The sequence below is a fragment of the Canis aureus genome, chromosome 5 (assembly GCF_053574225.1).
Source record: "Canis aureus isolate CA01 chromosome 5, VMU_Caureus_v.1.0, whole genome shotgun sequence".
Lineage (NCBI taxonomy): Eukaryota > Metazoa > Chordata > Mammalia > Carnivora > Canidae > Canis > Canis aureus.
Window position 1 is genome coordinate 82,610,694 of NC_135615.1, and position 21,349 is coordinate 82,632,042.

The 21,349-nt window shown below is 45.9% G+C and overlaps 1 protein-coding gene, 2 long non-coding RNA genes and 1 other non-coding gene across 8 annotated transcripts in view; 2 read left to right on the plus strand and 2 right to left on the minus strand.

Annotated features, from left to right (window-relative positions):
- SPEN (spen family transcriptional repressor) overlaps positions 1-553 on the minus strand; it is a 94,261-nt gene extending 93,708 nt beyond the window's left edge. The window contains exon 1 of one of the 3 annotated variants that reach the window (XM_077899502.1): positions 205-553. In XM_077899502.1, the coding sequence (XP_077755628.1) occupies positions 205-287 (83 nt within the window). In that variant the 5' untranslated portion in view covers positions 288-553. The remainder of the gene's footprint in view (positions 1-204) is intronic. The other 2 variants (XM_077899501.1, XM_077899504.1) reach the window with 2 other exon arrangements.
- On the plus strand, positions 39-20,793 carry LOC144314883 (uncharacterized). Of its 3 annotated transcripts, none has more exons than XR_013380732.1 (3): positions 41-247; positions 18,260-18,483; positions 20,323-20,793. It is a non-coding gene; the product is annotated as an uncharacterized LOC144314883 (long non-coding RNA). The 3 variants fall into 3 exon arrangements; XR_013380733.1 differs by lacking the exon at positions 41-247 and adding an exon at positions 9,098-9,854; XR_013380731.1 differs by lacking the exon at positions 18,260-18,483 and having other exon boundaries at positions 39-247.
- Positions 1,704-10,177, minus strand: LOC144314880 (uncharacterized). The gene is made up of 3 exons (XR_013380729.1): positions 9,973-10,177; positions 3,105-3,152; positions 1,704-2,017 (listed from the first exon to the last, which is right to left on the minus strand). It is a non-coding gene; the product is annotated as an uncharacterized LOC144314880 (long non-coding RNA).
- On the plus strand, positions 18,896-19,035 carry LOC144315013 (small nucleolar RNA SNORA70). Its single transcript, XR_013380830.1, has one exon. It is a non-coding gene; the product is annotated as a small nucleolar RNA SNORA70 (small nucleolar RNA).
- Positions 20,794-21,349: the final 556 nt, after the last annotated feature.

The following is a 21,349-nucleotide window of genomic DNA, read 5'->3' on the forward strand; positions in this document are numbered from 1 at the left end:
CCGGGCCGCTCCGCCGAGGCCGAGGCGAGGCCCAGCCGCCGACGCGGGCCGAGCGGCGGCCACCCAGCCGCGCGCCGCCCGCACCCGTCCGTGGGTCCGGCCCGGTCCCCTCAGCAGTTCCGCGCACGGGGAGGGGCCGGCAACGGGCCGGGCGGGCAGCAGCGCCCGCGGAGAGAGCGCGGCCCAGCGCCGCGTGTCACTCACCGTTTGAAATGCTCGATGATCTTCTCTTCCCGCACATTCTCCGGTAAGTTGCCCACCCAGAGGTGCCTGGTTTCCCGGACCATGCTGGGCGGTGCGCCGGCGGCCGCTGGTGCGGGTTCTCCCTCGCCGGCTTCGTACGAGCCCGTCAGCGCCGGGAGGCGGGCGCCGAGGCCGAGGCGGCGGCGGCGGCGGCTGCGGCGGTGGCGTCGGCAGCGGCGGCGGCTCCTCCGGCTCCCCCCCGTGCAGAGACCATCCCTCTCCCCCAGGTTCTGACTCTCGGGCCTCGCAGCTCCGCTCTGCCGCCACCACACACCCGAAGCCGACCCTCGCGCTCCGGCGGCGCATGCGCCCGGGCGGCGGCGGGCGGGGGAGCGGGGAGGAGGGGCGAGCGGGACCCGGGCGGCCGCGGCTACGACGGAGCTGGCGCTGTGGCAGCCGGACGCTTCCCACCGGCGCGCGCGGCCCGCCTCCCTCGCCGCGGGCACGCGCGCGTCCGCCCGCCCGCCGCGGCCGAGACGCCGAGTTCCTCCCAGCCGGCGCGCAGGCGCGCGGGGGAGGGAGGAACGCGGGGCCTGGAAGCGACGCTCGCGCGCCCGGGCCTGAGGCGCACGCGCGCTGCCGCGCAGGGAGCCGGCCGCGGGGCGGGCGCGCAGTCAGACCTGCGGCGCTGGGCGGGCGGGGGCGGCCTCCCGCCGCTCGGGCCCGGGTCCCGGGAGCCGCCGGCCCGCGGGAAGAAAGGAGAAAGGCGGCTGGCCCTGAGAGGGCTGCGCGTCGGAGCGGCGGCCGGGGCCCGTCCGGGGGGCAGCCGCGTCTCCTGCCCCCTGTCGGCTTCTGCCCGCTTCCGGGCGCTTGGATCCCCGCCCGCTTGGGAAAGTGTCAACTAGGCCGCCCTCCGCCGCCCCGCGGAGCAGCGACGGCCTCAGAAACCCGTCCCTCCCAAGATCATTAGCTTGTAACGTTAAGCAACTGTACTTTATAGAGGACCTTGCGAAATGTTTTTGCAAGATATCCTAGCTGATCCTTATGGTACGCCGGGAATACGAGTGAACTGCGACGGCCACACGTGTGATAGTGTAAAAAAAAAAAAAAGGGATTTACACGGAGATTTACTATGATTTAATATCTAAGCATAGGAACGGATCAGACCTCTCTGGCCTTCCCAGGCCTGAGGACCTTTAAAGACCACACCTGAGCTTGTGTATAAAGGCCAGTTAGGGGCGCCTGGGCGGCTCGTTGGCTAAGCATCCGCCTTCCGCCCAGGCCAGGATCCCGGGTGGGGTATTCGGCCCCGCGGGGGGCTCCCTGCGCTGCGGGGGCCTGCTTTCTCTCTCTCCCTCTGCCATCCCCCCCCCCCCCCCGCTTGTCTGTGCTCCTCTCTCTCTGTCAAATAAATAAATTATTTAATGAAATACCCATTAACAGAACCCCAGAGAAAACCCACAAAATTAAGACAATTGAGTCCAGGAAAACGGAATCGTTTAGAATAGTCAGCCACTCAATTTTCTTTTCCATTCTTTATTAAGTACAGAAATAAAATATCAAAAGTGCGGTGCTTCATGTACACACCACATTTTAAATATGTGGTCTCATTCACTGTCTCCTTATCACCAAACTATGCTATTTTGAAGTGGAAATGTGGTCATCCGCATGCGCCTGGGTGGTTCAGCGGTTTAGCGCCTGCCTTCGGCTCAGGGCGTGATCCTGGAATCCCAGAATTGAGTCCCGCGTCGGGCTCCCTGCGTGGAGCCTGCTTCTCCCTCTGCCTGTGTCTCGGACCCTCTCTCTGTGTCTCTCATGAATGAATGAATAAAATCTTAAAAAAATAAAATAAAATAAAGAAAAGGAAATCTGGTCATCACAATCAACGGCACTAGTACCTGGGGTCACCGGTGCATAATTAGTTTCTTAGGTGCCACAGACAGTAATGCTCCAAGTCGGTTTTTTTGTTGTTTTTTCACCACATAGTCCTAATGTGAGTTTCTTAATGATGGTGTCTGGCTGAGAGTCACATCAACTTTTCTTGTATTTGGTTTAATCGCCCATACCAAATAAACTTGATCAGTTGAGATAATCTCTCCTCCCTCCTCTCAGGACATTGAGGAAGCTAAGCAAGCCCCTGCCTTACACAGTTGCAACAATTACAGTACAAGATCAGCTAGCTGAGGTGCTAACCTTACCACCCATTTGAAATTATTTTTGGAATTTTGACAAATTACTTCTAAAACTTCTAGATTCCGAGCCAGGTAATTTAACTGGCTTAACTTCAGTAAGAGAAACAGAAGGAGGTGGTCAAGAAAATCTAGAAACTGAAAAGCCCCACTACAATATTGGCACTCATTGATAATTTAGTTAAGGTATTTAGTGCCACCCCAGAGGTTAATCTTGTCTTCATTGCAAGTCAGTCATTAAGTGAAATGGAGATTTGTGTTCTTAAAAATATTGTGGAATTGACTACTCAGTAAAAAATAATAATAATAATAATAATAATAATTAATTAAATTAAAAATCCCACATTCAGATGCAGGATTGGCCATTTACATTTGGCCATTTTTTGTCACAACTATCACGTAAGGAGTGTCAAGAGCACACTATTAACCTAAACTCATGAACTATATAGTTCTGCCTATACCACCGCAGTTGGTGTTGAAATGACATGCATTTTTCCATGAACCATGCATTTCAATATAAGCAACCACAATTTGAAACACATTTTAAAATAGGATGTAAATTACTCATTTAAAATTTCATAGGCTCTGAATTAGCTGAAATCTCTTGGGAAAGACCAAAGTGCGATCATGAAGAAGAAGAGATTCAGCTCAGTTGCATTAAGACGGGCAACTGACAAAGAGGATGATTCACAATAGCATCTTGCAATTACAGAAGGAAAGGGCATATCTCACCTTCCATGCAGACTTCAGTCAAAATCATGTTGAAGACAAATCAAAGGGCTGAAAAAAAGGGGGGGGAGGAGCCTTTTAGAAGCAAAATCATTACATTAGTTAATTATTGAATACGGTATTTTGCATCCATCTAGGACTCCCACAGAACAACAAAAGAATAAACTAGAACAAAATAAGAAGCAATTAAGATATTTTTTCGAATGCGTTCTTCAATGGCACAAGAATGAGGGGACATTAAGTAAAAGTTAAAGCAACATGTTTACCACCTAAAAATTTTTTTGAACTAGTTCTCTTAGGTTAGTCTAAAGGTCTTGTAACAACAGTGCTGATTTTCCATGTAAAAAGCAGAGTAGATACTTAATTTCTGTAAGTTAATTTGAAATGGGCAGTTATTTACGAATACTTTACAAATACCTTTAAGTCCCCCCACCTTTGGGAAGTAGTGGAGGAGAAACCTGGTGGAAAATTACCAACACACAAATCGTTAAGCAGTTGAGTCAAAGTTCTCCCAAAGACCTTTAGAGATCATAGAATGTCAAAAAGATTAGAAGCAAATGTCAACTTAACGGTATCATTTCTCATCTTGCCAGAGATTCACCAAACATCCAAGAAACAGTCTCTCCAACAATATAAAGGCTAGCAAAATCCCACCAAACATCATTTGATAGCATCTTATACTCAGATTCTCTTGAAGTGTTAGTCAAAATAACTGGCACCAAAACTAGCAACCAAAGCAATCATTTTAGTTTCTCGGGTTTTTAAAATGTCAACAGACATCAGCCTAAATGGGTAATTCAATAGTAAAACAACATTTTAATTTTTATCTGCTTAAATTCTTAATGTGCTCCTATGATGCCAAAAGAAAAAAATATGACACGAATTTCAATTGAACAGATTCATTTAAAGGAAAAATAGCTCACATTTAGATGATAGGTTCAAACGAGTGATCCAAGTAGGAATTTTATCTTTATTAAACTTAAGAGTGGCAGGTTAAAAGTACTGTCCATGTTCCTTACTGATTCTTTCAGCATAACAAATGCTACATGACCATGAGCTTCATATTATACTAGAAAAACACAACACTGATGATATAATGAGAGACATTATATATAACAGAAAGAGTCCTGGGTTAAGAATCAAAAATTCCAATTCCAATTTTGTCACTGTCTATAATGAACGAGCCATAGCAATTAAATCCTGAAAGTCTCAATATCCCTATATGCAAAATGAAATAATCTGCTTTCTCTACCAAAAAAGGTTGCTAGAAGGATCAGAAAAGATGATGTATGTAAAAGGACTTGGAAGTAACACACCACAAAAATATCATGAATACTATTAAGTTGACCACTAATTTCATATTAATATCAAAACTAAGCATCAGTTGAAATTAAGAACATATCATTATCAATTTTCAGGGTTTTTTTTTTTTTTTAAGATTGTATTTATTTATAATGAGAGACAGAGAGAGGCAGAGACACAGGCAGAGGGAGAAGCAGGCTCCATGCAGGGAGCCCGACGGAGGATTCGATCCCAGGACTCCAGGATCATGCCCTGGGTGGAAGGGAGGCGCTCAACCACCAAACCATCCAGGCGTCCCAATTTTCAGGGTTAAAGCCTATATAGGTCCTATAGTCCAATCAAAATACAGTGATCGCATATTAAGTACATAGTTCTTTGTTCATTTTTGCTTTTTCTATTCCAAAGTTCTTAATAACAACAAAACTGGTAAGTACATGCCCATTGCACACTCCCAAATCAAGTGTCTGATTTTTTCAGTGCCTTTCATTTTTATTGGCAATGTATCAGGAAACACTGGGAAAGCTTTTCTCTACTTCTGTCTTTGGTACAAATATTTACAAAGGCAGAATTTCTTCATCAGCATTTATCTTTGTATGTTTTCAACAGCAAGGCAACCCACTCTGTTATTCTGATTTTTAAATTTATTTTAACAATTAATAATTGATGCTCATTGAAAAAGATCAAAAGTAGGGTGTGATCTCTGCTTTCATCTATGATAAATGGATGGTGAAGTGAATTTCCTCATTTGAGTATTAATGATAATTCAGAAAGATAACATTAAAAGCAGAGCCATTTGCAACGAGGAATTAAACTAGATGTGTTTTTAATCAGGTCTTATTTTCACACTGTGAGGAGCTCCTGTATTTAGCATGCTAGACGTGCTCAAAGAGTTCAGTCATGCGTAATGGAAGCCCAGTTGGGGAAAGCATCTGAGCCTCAAACTCAGGCTTTGAATGCTAACCTAGCCAATAGAGCAGATAAATTAATATCAACATTTAAACAGGAGGACAGAATCATTACCAGGAATTTAACAATAATTTGGTTACAAATTTAGTCCTAAGCTATTAAAATTAAGCTATTTCATGACAAAACATATACTTAAAATATAAGCATTTGTTCCTAAAGGCATCAAATAAAAATAAATTAACTAGCTCTAAAATGATCAAAGCCTACTTGACAACTTGACAATACAAATTCCTTCTATTATTAGAATCAGTTTTTCTCAAAACAGTAGAAAATAAAACTGACAACACAGCTATATTATCCTCAAAAAGCGTTTGACATATTGTAGTTTTGAGGGTCAACTGGTGAAAGAGAGACCAGTCCATTAACAGATTTATTTTGATATAGCAGACCCAGTCTGGTGGAATTACATATACATAAATTATCAGAACTTCAATCAATTGAACATTAGCCAGCTAGTCCTCTAAATCATACTTTCAGCAAGCTAACATCTCATAATCTCCTTTACTGTTCAAACTCTAAGTAAGCTAAATAATTTATCCCACATTGTTTTTAGTATTCCAGAAATGAATGTAATGGCTGACATTTTCTTTAAAAAAAAAAAAAATCCATTCTTATGTTTTTACCATTTCCTTGGAAAGTTGCTCTATGAGGAAACACTGCTAATGCACCTAATATTCAGAATTATGAATATAATTTATTAATGTTTATGGAATTGGGAAAAATGGACTGGAAGGATATTTGCAAATACATTAATCACAGCTTTGACTATGTGGTAGAATTTAATTTTTTTCTTTCCATAAAGTTAACGTGCCGTGTAGTTTCAAGTGTACAATATAGTGATTCAGCAATGCTATATACATTACTGAGCGCTCATCATAAGTGTCCTCTTAATCCCCTTCACCTATTTCACCTATTGCCCCCACCTACCTCACCTGAGATTTAAAAATTTTTTAAAGTTTTTATTCAGGGCAGCCCGGGTGGCTCAGTGGTTTTGTGCCGCCTTCAGCCCAGGGCGTGATCCTGGAGTCCCGGGATCCAGTCCCACATCTGGCTCCCTGCAAGGAGCCTGCTTCTCCCTCTGCCTGTGTCTCTCTCATGAATAAAGAGGTAAAATCCTTTAAAAAAAAAAAAAGTTTTTTAGGAAATATAGATGAATAAAAACTTTTTTAAATTAAAATCTTAGATGAATAAAAACTTTATATTTTTTAAAATATTTTATTTGTTTATTCCTGAGAGACACAGAGAGAGAGGCAGAGGGAGAGACACAGGCAGAGGGAAAAAGCAGGCTCCATGCAGGGAGCCTGATTCGGGAATATGATCCTGGAACTCCAGGATCACGCCCGGGGGCCAAAGGCAGGTGCTAAACCACTGAGCCCCCTGGGGCGTCCCCCTAAAACACTTTTCAATTATAATTTCCTTTGATTAACATATATTGCATTTATAATTAGAAAAAGATAATAAAAACACTTTTGGAAGTCAGTCTCTGGGTTACTTTAAGTTCTCTGAAATGTTGATGTTGGACTATACTAAATCAACATATTTATGTTAAGGGGTCCCAGGTGAACAAAATGTTATTATTCACTATGTTAATTTGGAGATTTCACTCAACCTTTTAAACCTCTATTGTTGATCCTCATGTGAGAAAAAATTTAACCTCTTCACTAGCAGTGATATACATTAACCAAATCACTCTATGCATAGGAGATTGGAACTTTTAAACACCAGGAAGTAAGCAGAATGGAAATAAATAAGGCTATTGATTAATTCAGAGAAGATAAAGCATACTTGATGGAATCTCAAAAATAATACCACCAAATAAAATGCGTTTAGTAACTTGTTACATATGTATTGAAATTTTCAGCATACTTAGGGTTTTAAGCTCCCTGCTCTAGTTTGAAGTAGAAAAAAATTTAAAAACTTATTTATGGGGACGACTGGGTGGCTCAGCATCTGCCTTAGGCTGAGGGCGTGATCGGGCAGTCCCAGGATCAAGTCCCACATTGGGCTTCCTGCATGGAGCCTGCTTCTCTCTCTCTCTCTCATTAATAAATAAAATCTTAAAAAAAAACTTATTAAGGTACTCCTTTGAAATGTTTTTAAAACTATGTCCTTTTTGGGATCCCTGGGTGGCGCAGCGGCTTAGCGCCTGCCTTTGGCCCAGGGCACGATCCTGGAGACCCGGGATGGAATCCCACATCGGGCTCCCGGTGCATGGAGCCTGCTTCTCCCTCTGCCTATGTCTCTGCCTCTCTCTCTCTGTGTGACTATCATAAATAAATAAAAATTTAAAAATAAATAAAACTACGTCCATTTTAATTCAATTATTGTTATTTAATAGTAATACCTCTTTAAATCACATCACTACCTCAGTAATCTTCAGGATGGTAATGATTGCTAATTTTATATAATATTCCACAATTAAGACACCTAAAACCTTTTGGCCTAAAATAAAACCATACTATTTGAAGACTATATAAGACATGATTCCTTTCTGAATTAAATGATGGGATTATTTTTAAGGCTTTAAAAAGTTAAATTTCAGTATTTTGACAGAGGAGCTCATTGAACTTTTTCAGGCCATATACTACAAAAGTCATGAGAAACACTGCTTATACTTTTATTTGGAAGATACTTTGGCTGGGGAAAAAAAAAAGAATTCCTCAGGCTAACTCTCTTGGAGGATGGTAGATTAACTTAAAATGACTTTTCTAAGAAAACAGAACCATTAAGAGTCATAACCAATGATCTCACCGTATACTGTTAGCTGGTGAAGGGGCATAGTGGGATGAACTAATAAAAGGGATCTGTGTTTTCCAGATAATTGAAGCACACACAAGCATAAACCTTTCACTTAAAACACTCGGAAAAGTGGCTTCAAATCGGGTTACTCTTGTCTTTCACAATTTTCAGCTTAAATATATTGTACCATCAAGATCAGTTTCCAGAGACTCTAATTATTAGACTCCATCTAAAAACTTTGTTTTTATGCCTATTTAAAATTATAAAACATACAAATAAATGAATAGGTTCAAAAAAAAATATGTGGCGGGGGATCCCTGGGTGGCTGAGCGGTTTAGCGCCTGCCTTGGGCCCAGGGTGTGATCCCGGGGTCGGGTCCCACATGGGGCTCCCTGCATGGAACCTGCTTCTCCCTCTGCCTGTGTTGTCTCTCTGCCTCTCTCTCTCTGTGTCTCTCATGAATAAATAAAATCTTTTAAAAATAATAAATAATTTAAAAAGATGTGGCATGCCTGGCTGGCTAAGTGGGTAGTGTATGAGACCCTTTTTTTTAAATTAATTTTTTATTGGTGTTCAATTTACCAACATACAGAATAACCCCCAGTGCCTGTCACCCATTCACCCCCACCCCCCACCCTCCTCCCCCCCTTCTACCACCCCTTGTTCGTTTCCCAGAGTTAGGAGTCTTTATGTTCTGTCTCCCTTTCTGATATTTCCCACACATTTCTTCTCCCTTCCCTTATATTCCCTTTCACTATTATTTATATTCCCCAAATGAATGAGAACATATAATGTTTGTCCTTCTCCGATTGACTTACTTCACTCAGCATAATACCCTCCAGTTCCATCCACGTTGAAGCTGTATGAGACCCTTGATCTTGGAGTTGTGAGTTCGAGCCCTACTCTGGATGTAGAATTTCCTTAAAAAAATTTTTTTTAATTATAAAACGTAACAAAATTTTCTTCCCCTTACTTAGTGGTGCTATCCTTACTTTATGGACTCTGACTTCTGACTTTAAAGACTCATTAACCCTACTTTGTTAGGACAGAACGTCTAACCAAAATCCTGCCCATTCAAGGGACAGCTGATCTGGTCGTTTCCAAGCTTCAAAATATCGTCTCGCTGGCAGGAGGAGAATTCTATTACTTGCTAGCGCTTCAACAGCCTGTTCAACAGCTTTTTATATACTACGAGTTCCTGTTAGGAATCTGGCACCACCTCAAAATTCCCACCGGGAAGAAAGCTCTCCCTTCCTTAGGGCCCACTGCGTGGCTCCGCCCAGAGCCTTGACCCGCCCTGACCTCGGCCTCTGCGCGGTCACTGGTGCGCCCGCACCTGCGGGGCAGCGGAACACGCCGCCCAACGACTTCAGAGCCAAGAAGTGCGGCTCGCGACCCTAAGATGTCAAGTTGCAAGTGCCACGTCCGTCTTTGGGGGCCCCCGAGGAGCCTTGTTCGCGGACCTGCTCCCTCTTTTCAACCTTCCGTCTGCAGGGCTCTGAAGCCGCATTACGCGCTGAACCAATGCAGGAAGGCAGTGCCTCCCCCCGCCCCGCCCCGCCCCCCCGGGAAACGAAGGTCCTTCAAAAGGAAGGGGGGCGGGGGGGGGGCGGCAAGGAAACAAAGCTGGGGCTGGAGACGTGGCCGACCTCCGCGACCCGCCGAGGGAACCCTCCTTAACCTCAACCTGCTGGATTTCAGACACGGGCTTGCACGGAAGTGGATCCCACGGACAGATAAAAAGAGGTGGGGGGTGGGGAGGCGGTGGCCTTTTTTTTTTTTTTTTTTAAGAACCCACAACCCCGGCCGTCATCTCCCCCACGCTCCTAAGGAAAGAGGAAAAGGAAAATAAAACCAAAGGCACCTTGAGAAAGAGCAAAGGCCGTTGCTATGGTGACCACTCCGCGCAGCCCGGGACAAGGAGCTGCCGCGCCGGGGCCCTTTGTTTGTCCGCGGCCGCGCACCCAAGGCAGCCCGCCTCGGCGACCCGGGGCAGCGTTCCAAAGAAAGGACACCTCTATTATTCTCGCTTGGCGAGCACGACGCGCAGCCCCGCCACCTCCCCTCCCCCCTCCCCCCTCCGTCGGAGAAAGCGCCGCCGCCGCGCCGCGGGCGCCCGACCCAACATGGCGCACGCGGGGCTGGAAGGAGGCCGACCGGGCACGGCGCGACCTCAGCCCCTGGGCACGGGGCGGGGGGGGGAACGGGGTCGAGGACACCCCTCCAGGGGCTGCGGCGGCGCCCGAGGGGGAGCTGAGGAAACGGGAGGAAGGAGGGCGCGCCCGAGACGCCCAGACGCACTTTGCCGGCGGAGACGCCCTAGTGCGCAAGCGCGCGGAGCAACGGGGCGACCGCCGAGGCCCTGCCCCTCCCCCCGCCGAGGCCCCAACGCGCCTGCGCAGCCACGGGGCGTGGGGGAGGGGAGGAAACCCCGCTCCCTCCTCGTGAGAGCGCCGCGCCCCGCCCCGCCCCGCCGCGCGCGCACGCCCCCCTCTCACACTTGCACACGCGCGCGCCGGACTCGCCGCCCAATCCGGCGCGCACGCTCCGGGAGGGAGGCGGGGCGGGGGCTGAGCCCGCGACCCCCTTTTTTTTTTTTTTTTTTTTTTTTTGGTGGGTAAGATGTTTCCCTGAGAAGTTTCTGGAAAGACGGAGCCCGAGGGAAGCTGGGGGATGGGGCGCGCAGAGAAGCGAGCGCTTTCTGAGAGAAAGAAAGCGGAACGTCCGGAGCGGAGCCCAGGAGCGCCGGGACCTCACGGGGACCGCAGCCGCCGCGCCCTCCGAGGCCCCGGAAGACCTGCCCGGCTCACTGGAGGCCTGCGTGGAGGGAGAGCCGACCCCGCCCGGCGCCGCCCGCGCCTCCTCCGGCTGCAGCGCCCGCCGACCTGGGGCTCCCGGCCCCGTGTCCTTTGACCCCCCCGCCCCGTCCCACTTCACGCTGCGGGCTTGGACGCCCCAGGGGGCGGCCGCTCCCTCCCCGCGCCGCTCGGCTCCGTCGGCCTTTGCCCCCTGAAGTCGGCCTCCGGCCGCGGGGCCCGCCCCGTCTGCGGGCTCGAGAAGCGGCGTGGAGGGTCGCCGGAGCTGTGGCGGCGGGGGGGGGGGGAAGGGCCCACGGCGCCTTTTATTGCTCCGCTCGTGGCCTGGCGCGGCCGCCATTTTGTAACGCGGCCGCCATTTCGCGGGGCGTTGGGGGAGGGGCGCGCGCCGCCGAGGCCGGCGGGGGGCGGGGCCGGCGACGACTCCAGGGGGGGCCACGCCCGGTGCCCCGCCCCCGCCGTGCCCCGCCCCCTCGCCCCCTCGCCCCAGCCGCGAAGGCGAGCGCGTCCCCTTTGTTCTTGGCCTCTGGGCTCGGGCGCCGCCGCCCCGGAGCCGCGCGTGCGCCGCGTGTGACCCCGACCGGCCGCAGGGGAGGGGCGTGGGGGGGCGCCCGGTCCCGATTCCCGGCTGCCCGGGGCCCCTCACCCCCGCCCCCGCCCCCCGCGTGGGTGAAGGCGCTCCCTGGAGCCCTGCGCGCCGACGGGAGCCGAGCCTCGGCAGCGGGGGGGAGGGGCCCACGGGGCGTGCCTCCTGCACCCGCGCAGCCGAGAGGTCGGGCTCGGGAAAAGAGAACAAAAAAAAAAATTTTTTTTTTTTTTTTTTTTTCTTTTTAAAAGTGTCTTTGAAGTGCTGTCACCAGTAGGAGAACCGAGGCGTTGCCGCTCATTGGCTGGCCGCGAGGCACGCACTGCGCAACTGGTTTCTGATAGGTTTTACGGCCCATTATTTCCATCCGAGCCATAAACTGGAACAATAGACGGGGATGTATTATTTCTGTCTGCCCAGAACCTCTTCCATTTAACTCTTCTAAAGCTCCCCCTGAGTGTGTAAATAGAAAATTGACTCCCTAAAACGTGCCTTCCAGTGTCCTCTTCGAAACTTGAAAGAGCCTTTGTCTTCCGAGATTTCAAGGGAATATTTAACGCGAGTGTTGGCATTTTAATGTTCACTTTTGCGGCTTGAGTCAACAAAGCCAGGAAATTCGAGAGTGAGGCTGCCGTCTTTGTCCTCCAGCCTTGCCTTTTTTTTTTTTTTTTTTTTTTATTTTGTGCAAGGTATTTTTGTTGAATGGTGGTGGTGGTGGTGGTGGTGGTGGTTTTAAGTTTTGTTTTTCTTCGCGGCAGCAGGAGTTCCTAACCGAGCCAACCCTTCTCTGGCTCTAGTCTTTGGGTGTTGCAGCCACAGTAGGGTTTCACGCCCGCCACCCCTTACTGTGTAGGAATTACAGGGGGTTGGTTATTTGTTTCAGTGATAGGGAGTTAAGCTCATAATGACAGGATGAAAAGTTTAAAAAATATATATATGGGATTGTCAAGGGAACAGATCAGGATTTGATGGCTTCCAGATGAAAGAAACATCCGAGGAGTGGCTGTTAGATCCCAAATTTTGTCTTCGTTTCAGTAGGAGCAAAAGCACTGCGTGGAATTTTAAATTTTCATGCTCCCATCTCAATATGAAGCACAATATTGTACATTTTTTTTGACATTGAGATCTTAACGAAAATCATTGTTTTTGAAATGCTATTACATTTTTTGCCTTCACGGCCAAGATTAAGCACTATGAAGCCATTCATTTTATTGGGAATTAGGACAGATTATCCTAATAACACAGACAACACGTTATGCCTTTACGAGCCAGGCAGTTGAAATTTAGAAAATGATTGCGCAATTCACTTTGTACAGATGTAGGTGTTCCACCTAATTCTAATTCCTAGAATTTGTTTTTTTTTATTTACAAAGCATGTTCTTATTTCACACCTTTAACTGTTACACTTAATACTAAGCTAAAAGAAAAAAAAATACTAAGCTAAAAGCACATCCTTTGTTTTTCTTTTTTTTTTTGCACAAAATATTTTCAGTTTGTATTTTCTTTAGAGTGGGTGGTATTTTGCGCTGTTCACCTCTCCCTTAGGACCAATGGCATGGGTTCGCAAAAACAGTTGAACAGAAATTCAGGAAACTCCTCTCCCATCTTTATGTTAGCCTCAAAACATTTTCCAGCTTGCTAAGCCAGAAAGCCAGAACAGTATTAAACAGGTGGACTTTAAACGTGCAGAGAGCCATGTTCAAATAAACAGATCCTGAATTACAACAATCTCATGATCTGTCCTTGGAATAAATATGCTTTGTATGTAGTCTAGGACTGGTTTCATTTTGTCAAATCCTGCAGGACGAGAGAATTCCACCATCGCCAATCCATTGTTCCCGTAGTTTTTCTTTTTCAACTGTGCTGCTGAATTCATTTGTACCACTTTGTGTTCCTAGAGAGAGATTGGATGTTAACTAGACCCTTTAATTATACAAAGATCCTTAGCCAGGGCAGAGTCTAAGCGGTATGTGCTAGGCCCCTTGGGCTTATTTTTTTGGCATTTGGTGAAGATCGTGTGCAGCTTTTCTAAGCAATGTAGAAATGCTGAAGATCTCTAGCCATTGTTCCAGGAAAGGACAGCTTTTTCATGCCAAATTCTAGCATAGGAGGGAATTTAAAACAATAACCGTAATAACCTTTTCCTGGTAAGGATAAATGAGCTCTTTTAGAGACTTTAGTAATATGGGAAGTTCTTCAAAATATTTTTGGCAGCAATGAAGCACTCCCACATGCTGTAATAGTCTTCCCTTTTGAGGCAAAACTCAGAAATTCAGCACTTCAGAAGTACTGGAGTTCAAAGAACAAATCTTTGCAGCCAATAGTATGTTTCTTAAAAAAATAGAAACACGTCTATGAAAATAAGACTCCTGGAACAACCCAACATTTGTCTTGCCAGAGTACAAATAGTCATTCCTATAACTAGATTCTATCCTGATAATTGTGCAGATTATAGGAACCTATTGATTTCTCATTTCGGCATCATTTATTTTTTTTTAATTTTAATTTTTTTTTATTTATTTATGATAGTCACAGAGAGAGAGAGAGAGGCAGAGACATAGGCAGAGGGAGAAGCAGGCTCCATGCACCGGGAGCCCGACGTGGGATTCGATCCTGGGTCTCCAGGATCGCGCCCCGGGCCAAAGGCAGGCGCCAAACCGCTGCGCCACCCAGGGATCCATCGGCATCATTTAAAGGGCTTATATAGGGCAGCCCGGGTGGCTCAGCGGTTTAGCCCCGCCTTCGGCCCAGGGTATGACACTGGAGACCCAGGATCCAGTCCCACGTGGGGCTCCCTGCAGGGAGCCTGCTTCTCCCTCTCCCTGTGTCTCTGCCTCTCTTGTCTCTCATGAATAAATAAAATCTTTAAAATAAATAAATACACAAATGGCTTATATAAACAAACACATCAAGAAGTCTTCTAAAAAGTCAGGATCTTTATTATTTTATTTAATAATCAACTTTGTGCCAAGTATTTAGGATATGTCACTGAAGAAAACAGATTGCTGTTCTCATGAAACTTAACTGGTTTGGGGACAGAGGTACAGGGGTGTGGTGGGAGAGAGAGAAGAGACAAGGATAGAAGCAGGAGTCCAAGAGGAGGCTGAGTAACCCAAAAGAAAGATGGGGGATGGCTTCACTGCCTAAGGGATCCTGGATATATATATATATATTTTTTTTTTTTTAGATTTTTTTTTTAAGATTTTATGTATTCATGAGAAACAGAGAGGCAGAGACACAGGCAGGGGGAGAAGCAGGCTCCACTGGCTGAGCTGCTGGCGCTGCCCATGGATCTATTTTGAAGGTTAATCCAAAAGGCCTTGCTGATGTATTGATCATAGAGTTGATAAGAGAAATCAAAGATAAACCTGAGGTTTTTGACCTAAGCAACTAAAAAGGTTGAGTTGTAATCAACTGAAATAGACTGAAATCAACACTGGCTAGAACAGGGTTTTGTTTTGTTTTTTGTGGGGGAGGGGAGGCTTGTTTTTTTAATATATTTGCCAGAGGTGTGGAGAGAGACCAAGCAGGGGGAGCTGCAGGCAGAGGAAGAAGCAGGCTCCCCGCTGAGCAGGGAGCCTGACTCGGGGCTCAATCCCAGGACCCCTGGGATCCTGACCTGAGCCACCCAGGCACCCCTGCCAAACCCTAGGCACAGTTTTATAAAGGAATATTTAGAGCTCAGTTTTAAGTATGTTCAGTTTGAGGTATTAGGTATTCAGATGGAGACATTAGGTAGGCTGTTGGATGTGAATCTCGAGTTCAGAAAGAAGTTCTGAAGATCTATATTTTTATGTATTATTTATGAGATCCATCGTATATATGTGTGTGTGAAACAGAGAGACAGCCAGTGAGACAAGACTGGGAAGGAGAGTTTGGGAGTTATCAGCATATGAATGGAATTTAAAGTCTGAAACTGGATGACATCACCAAGAGAATAATCAGGAAAAGGAACCAGGAAAGCCCCGGGGCACTCTGACACTTATGAGGTCTCAGAAGTCAGGAACTTGCAAAGCCTCTGAGAAGGAACAAACCAGTTAGGGAGGAGGAAATCCCAGAGAGAGCAGTGTCCTGGAAGTGAGAGGAAGAAACTGAAGGAGGAGGGAGTGATCAACGTGATCGCCTGTGGAATGCTGCCAAGAGGTGAAGGGGAGGCCGGAGGATGGCTGTCGGAGCACCGAGGAGGTCATCGGTGACCTTGACAAGAGAAGTTTTGGTGGAGCGGTGGGGCAAGAGCTCGATTGGACTAGATTAAAGAAAAACATCACTGGGGATCCTTGGGTGGCTCAGTGGTTTAGCGCCTGCCTTCGGCCCAGGGCATGATCCTGGAGTCCTGGGATCGAGTCCCATGTCGGGCTCCCTGCGTGGAGCCTGCTTCTCCCTCTGCCTGTGTCTCTGCCTCTCTCTGTGTCTCTCATGAATTAATAAATAAAATCTTAAAAAAAAAATCAGTTTATCTGGAGTGCCTCTGGGAAAAGTAATGCAGTAGACTTGGAGGGGAAGATGCCAGGGACGGCGACGGAAGAAAGTACATTCCATCTCACAAAGTTCCTGGGTCAGTGAGAGACTCAGGAACTCAAAACCTGTAGGCTCCTGGGAGAATGATTACACCCTCAGGATATGGTCTGCTTCTAGCCCGGTAGCTGTTCCATAATGACATGAATAATACACAATTTCTTTGGAAAAGAATACTACCTTCCTACAGACTCTGCAAATTCTGAACTTGGAATTTGGTCGGTACCTGGAAGAATTTGGTCAGTAGGCCAAAGACTCTAGCAGAGAGCTTTTCCTGGAATTTATGTAACCGTCAGTGCTCACCGGCAGTCTGAGGTGATTCAGCCAGTCGTGCAGTGCTTGCTTAGAGATGCAACAAAGCAGACCTTGCCCTCGTTTCTCAAGCCTGTACCTCAATAATCCCTGATGACTCTGCAGCATTTGTTGGACTTCCTGTAAAAAGCCTAGACCAATGATGGCAAATTGACTCTGTCACAAGAATAGTAATGCCTTAAGATCGAAGTGCCCCATCGTTTCCTTTCAATAGGTTTCCTGCACCTGTCCCACGGGAGCCTGCTCCGGCAACAGCAATCCCTAGTGAACGACAATTAACTGGATTGGCTGTGTGCTTTATTTGAAAACGTGTTTATCGTCCTGGGTTTGAGCTCCACTGTTAGAATCCTCTGTACTGATAAATATAGATCAGTTAAAAATTTTAAATTTTTACAAAGATTTTATTTATTGATTCATGAGAGACACACACACAGAGAGGCAGAGACACAGGCAGAGGGAGAAGCAGGTTCCATGCAGGGAGCCTGATGTGAGACTCGATCCCAGGACCCCAAGATCATGGCCTGGGCCAAAGGCAGGCACCCAACTGCTGAGCCACCCAGGCATCCCAATCAGTTAAAATCTTTATTTTCAATTGTATTACCTTACTATTTCTTAGCGGAGCATGTGATTAAATACGGATTTAAAGTATTTATGGGCATTTTATCCTGAAACACCTACGCTGAATAGTCATTGAAACCATCTCTATTTGGAAGTATTTATCAATTTGGATGCAGCCTAGAATGTGGTTAAGATTATATTTCCTAATACTCATGAAATGCTGCACTGGCTAGCCTATGTAGTCTTCAACTGGTTTTCCCTTGTCCCAGCACATGCTATGCTTCTATCAGTTACCCTGATTTGTCAGGGTTCTTTTGAGGGCTGAGGAAGACTGTCTCCCTACAATGAAATATCAGAATCCTAGGGCATTCTGATACATCTGTTTTGTGGGACTTTCTCACACCTCCTGAAAATCACTGATGTAGAACTTAAGGATTTTATTTATTTATTAGAGAGAGAGCATGTAGGGGGAGCAGCAGAGGCAGAGGGAGAAGCAGGATTTCTACTGAGTGGGGAGCCTGATGTGAGGCTCGACCCCAGGACCCTGCCTGAGTCAAAGGCAGACACTTAACCAACTGAGCCACCCACATGTCCCTGATGTAGAACTTAAATATAGCTGAGCAACCCAGAGGCCATTTTCTTCACAAACTGGTTAGTTGACTTGAGGTTTATTTCCAATGATATGAGTGCATCAGTTGCTGGCACGCAGGATATATCATGAATATTTGACTTCCTTGAAAGGTCTAAGAGTACTACATTTTTAAAAAGACATATCTCCTTTCTTCTTATTTATTTTTTAGTAGGCTCTATGACCCACGTGGGGCTTGAACTTCAGAGCCCAAGATCAAGAGTCACATGCTCAACCAAGGGACCCAGCCAGAACCCGCATAGCTCCTTTCTTATTTTGAAAAAAATATAACATTTAGGGCAACCCGGGTGGCTCAGCGGTTTTAGCGCGCCTGCCTTCGGCCCGGGGCCTGATCCTGGAGACCTGAGATCTAGTCCCACGTCGGGCTCCCTGCATGGAGCCTGCTTCTCCCTCTGCCTGTGTCTCTGCCTCTCTCTCTGTGTGTCTCTCATGAATAAATAAATAAAATCTTTAAAAATATATATATAACATTTATTATATTGGAGAAATTGAAAATATTTGTACAAATATCATGCTGGATGTTTCTAGCCATTGGTTATCGTTTTGCCTTTTGAAAAAAAACAGAACAAAATTTAGGTTTTTTGTTTTTCTGGACAAACCCTCTGAATATTTGAACTTATCTCTATGTGAAACATGTTGAGTTCATTTATTTTGCATTTGTTTAATAAATGTTTAATTGACTTTTATTTTTTATTTTTTATTTTTTAAAATATAGTATTTATTTATTCATGAGAGACACGGGGAGAGAGAGGCAGAGACACAGAGGGAGATGCAGGCTCCATGCAGGGAGCCCGACGTGGGACTCGATCATGGGATTCCAGGATCATGCCCTGAGCCAAAGGAAGACACTCAACCACTGAGCCATCCAGGCATCCCTTAATTGACTTTTAAATAGAGAATGGAGAGTTGGCTGCACAAGGAAAGCAGAAAAATGGAGAGGTAGCTGGTAAAAGATGAGTAGCTGGAGAATATGATATCTAGAGAAGTTGGCTTGTTTTGAGGTGGAAGAAATTATAATACTTTTTTTTTTAATTTTTTATTTATTTGAGAGAGACCAAGAGAGTGGAGGGAGGGGCAGGGACAAACAGACACTGTGCTCAGTGAAGAGCCGCACACACAGGGCTTGATTTCACAACTCTGAGATCATGACCTGAGCCGAAACCAAGAGTCGGACACTTAACCAACTGAGCCACCCAGGCACCCCTACAATACTTTATTGTAACACTGCTTATATAATAGATAATCGATGTGGGCAGGAGAGTTTGACTGGATCCATGTTCTTAAGTAGGGGAGAAGGACTGCATACAGGATGGAATTGGCTTTGGGAAGGAGTATAAAATGGTTCATCTATCTCCAGCCAATTAAGCCAAATGTTCTGTTTGGGGCACACCCCTGGGGGCTGGCGTGCAATGGCTGCAAACAGTACCCTCCTTGGTAGTGTATGCAGCTTGTTGCTTGAAGGGGTTGCCTTCAGGGACCTTGGAGACAGTGGACGTTCATGTCTGACCTCATGCTGTCCCCAATCTAGGCTCCAGATAGGTATACAGGTGCCTTTAGAAAGCCTCAGGGCATAGTGACCAGAGTCCACATTGGCCAGGTCACTATGTCCATCGGTACCAAGCTGCAGAACATGTGATTGAGCTACCAAGGAACATGTGATTGAGGCTCTAAGCAGGGCCAAGTTCAAAATCCCTGGTTGCAGGAAGATCCACATCTTCAAGAAGTGGGGTTTTACTGGGTTTAATGTGAACAGAATTAAAGACATGGTGGCTGAAAAGCATATGCCCGGTGACCATGGGGTCAAATACATCACTAATGGTGACCCTCTGAACAAATGTCATGCCCTGCACTCGTGAGAACTTTGATACTGCTCTCTCCTTATTCATACCCATCAATAAATCCTACTTTCTGTCCAAAAATAATAAATGGAGGGGCAGCCCGGGTGGCTCAGTGGTTTAGTGCCTGCCTTTGACCCAGGGCCTAATCCTGGAGACCAGGGATCGAGTCCCACGTTGGGTTCCCTGCATGGAGCCTGCTTCTCCCTCTGCCTGCATCTCTGTCTCTGTCTCTCTCTCTCTCTCTGTGTCTCTCATGAATAAATAAAATCTTAAAAAATCGGGATCCCTGGGTGGCGCAGCGGTTTAGCGCCTGCCTTTGGCCCAGGGCGCGATCCTGGAGACCCGGGATCGAATCCCACGTCGGGCTCCCGGTGCATGGAGCCTGCTTCTCCCTCTGCCTGTGTCTCTGCCTCTCTCTCTCTCTGTGTGACTATCATAAATAAATAAAAATTAAAAAAATAATAATAATAATAATAGATGATAAATAGAAATTGTTCCAACTTAATAAGAGAAATGATGACATCATACAGCAGTCAAGAGGTTTTGATTTACTTCCTATGTTCTTGGGCATGTCTCGTAAACTTTTTTGGCAGGATCTCTGTGTGGTATATTTGCTACCAAATGATCATTTTCTAAAATAGTGCCTGGCAAACAGTAGTTGTTCAATAAATATTCACTGAATTAATTTTAGGAACTATCTATTAAACCTCTATACTACATATGCCACATCTATTCCACGGGGTTGTTTCAAAGATCCAATAAAACGAGAGAATGGAGTAAAAGTGCTTTATCATCCAAGAAATGCTATTCAAATCAAAGGTGTTTGTGTTTAGAAGAGTTAGAATAAAGTCCACTGAATTTTTTGACTCCTTAAATGAGAAATATATAAATGTGAAAACATGGTCATTGTTGCTTATACTTTTTTTTTTTTTTTCCTCAGAGGGATCTATCAAAACTTAAAGAGTTTATCAACTGGCTTGAAATTCAAGGTGGACTACAGCGTTACACAAAATGGGGTTTGGCCTTTTAACTCGCGTAATATCACAGAACTGACAAAGTATAAAAAGGCTAACATACCAAAACCATCTAAGTCAGCTAGTTTTATGTGAATAGCATAAATAAATGTTTCAAGTTACATCCTTTTAAGTTTGTTGTCCAGGATCACTACATCTCACATGAGGCTCAAACTCACAACCCGGAGTTCAAGAGTTGCGTGCTCTTCTGACTGAACCAGCCAGGCACCCCTCAAGTTACATTTGTAATTCTGAGCACATAAGTATTATATGTCCTTTTCTTTCTCTCTTTGTTTTGCTTTGTTTTTTGGTAGACTGTAATTTCCAGAGCAAATACTGTATTGGAGATGTGGATTTACTTTTCTGGGTAACAATAAAGCTTCAAGCATATTGATGTTTCTGCTGAGAATTTTTTTTTTAAGATCCCCTTTATTTATTTGAGACAGAGCATGAGCGGCGGGGGCGGGGGGGGGGAAGAGGGTGAGAAGCAGACTCCCCATTGAGCAGGGAGCTCAATATGGGACTCAATCCCAGGACCCTGAGGTCATGACCTGAACTGAAGGCAAACAGGCTTAACTGACTGAGTGACCCAGGCTCCCTGTGAGAATTTCTTTTCTTTAAGATTTTATTTATTTATTTGAGAGAGAGAGAGAGAGCATGAGTGCACTGGCAGGGGGTGGGGCAGAGGGAGAGGGAGAGAATCTCACAGACTTGCACTGAGCATGGGGCCTGATGCAGGGCTCAATCTCATGCCCCTAAGATCATGTGTGACCTGAGCTGAAATCGAGAGTCAGACACTTAACAGACTATTTATTTTCATGATAAATCTATATGATTTTCCTATGTATTATAGTACTGATCTAGACCAAAGTTCTAACTGATAAGAATAAGAAAAAAAATTCCCATTCAGTGCATTTCCATTTTCTTACCATTCCAGGGACTAAAGTAAGTAAT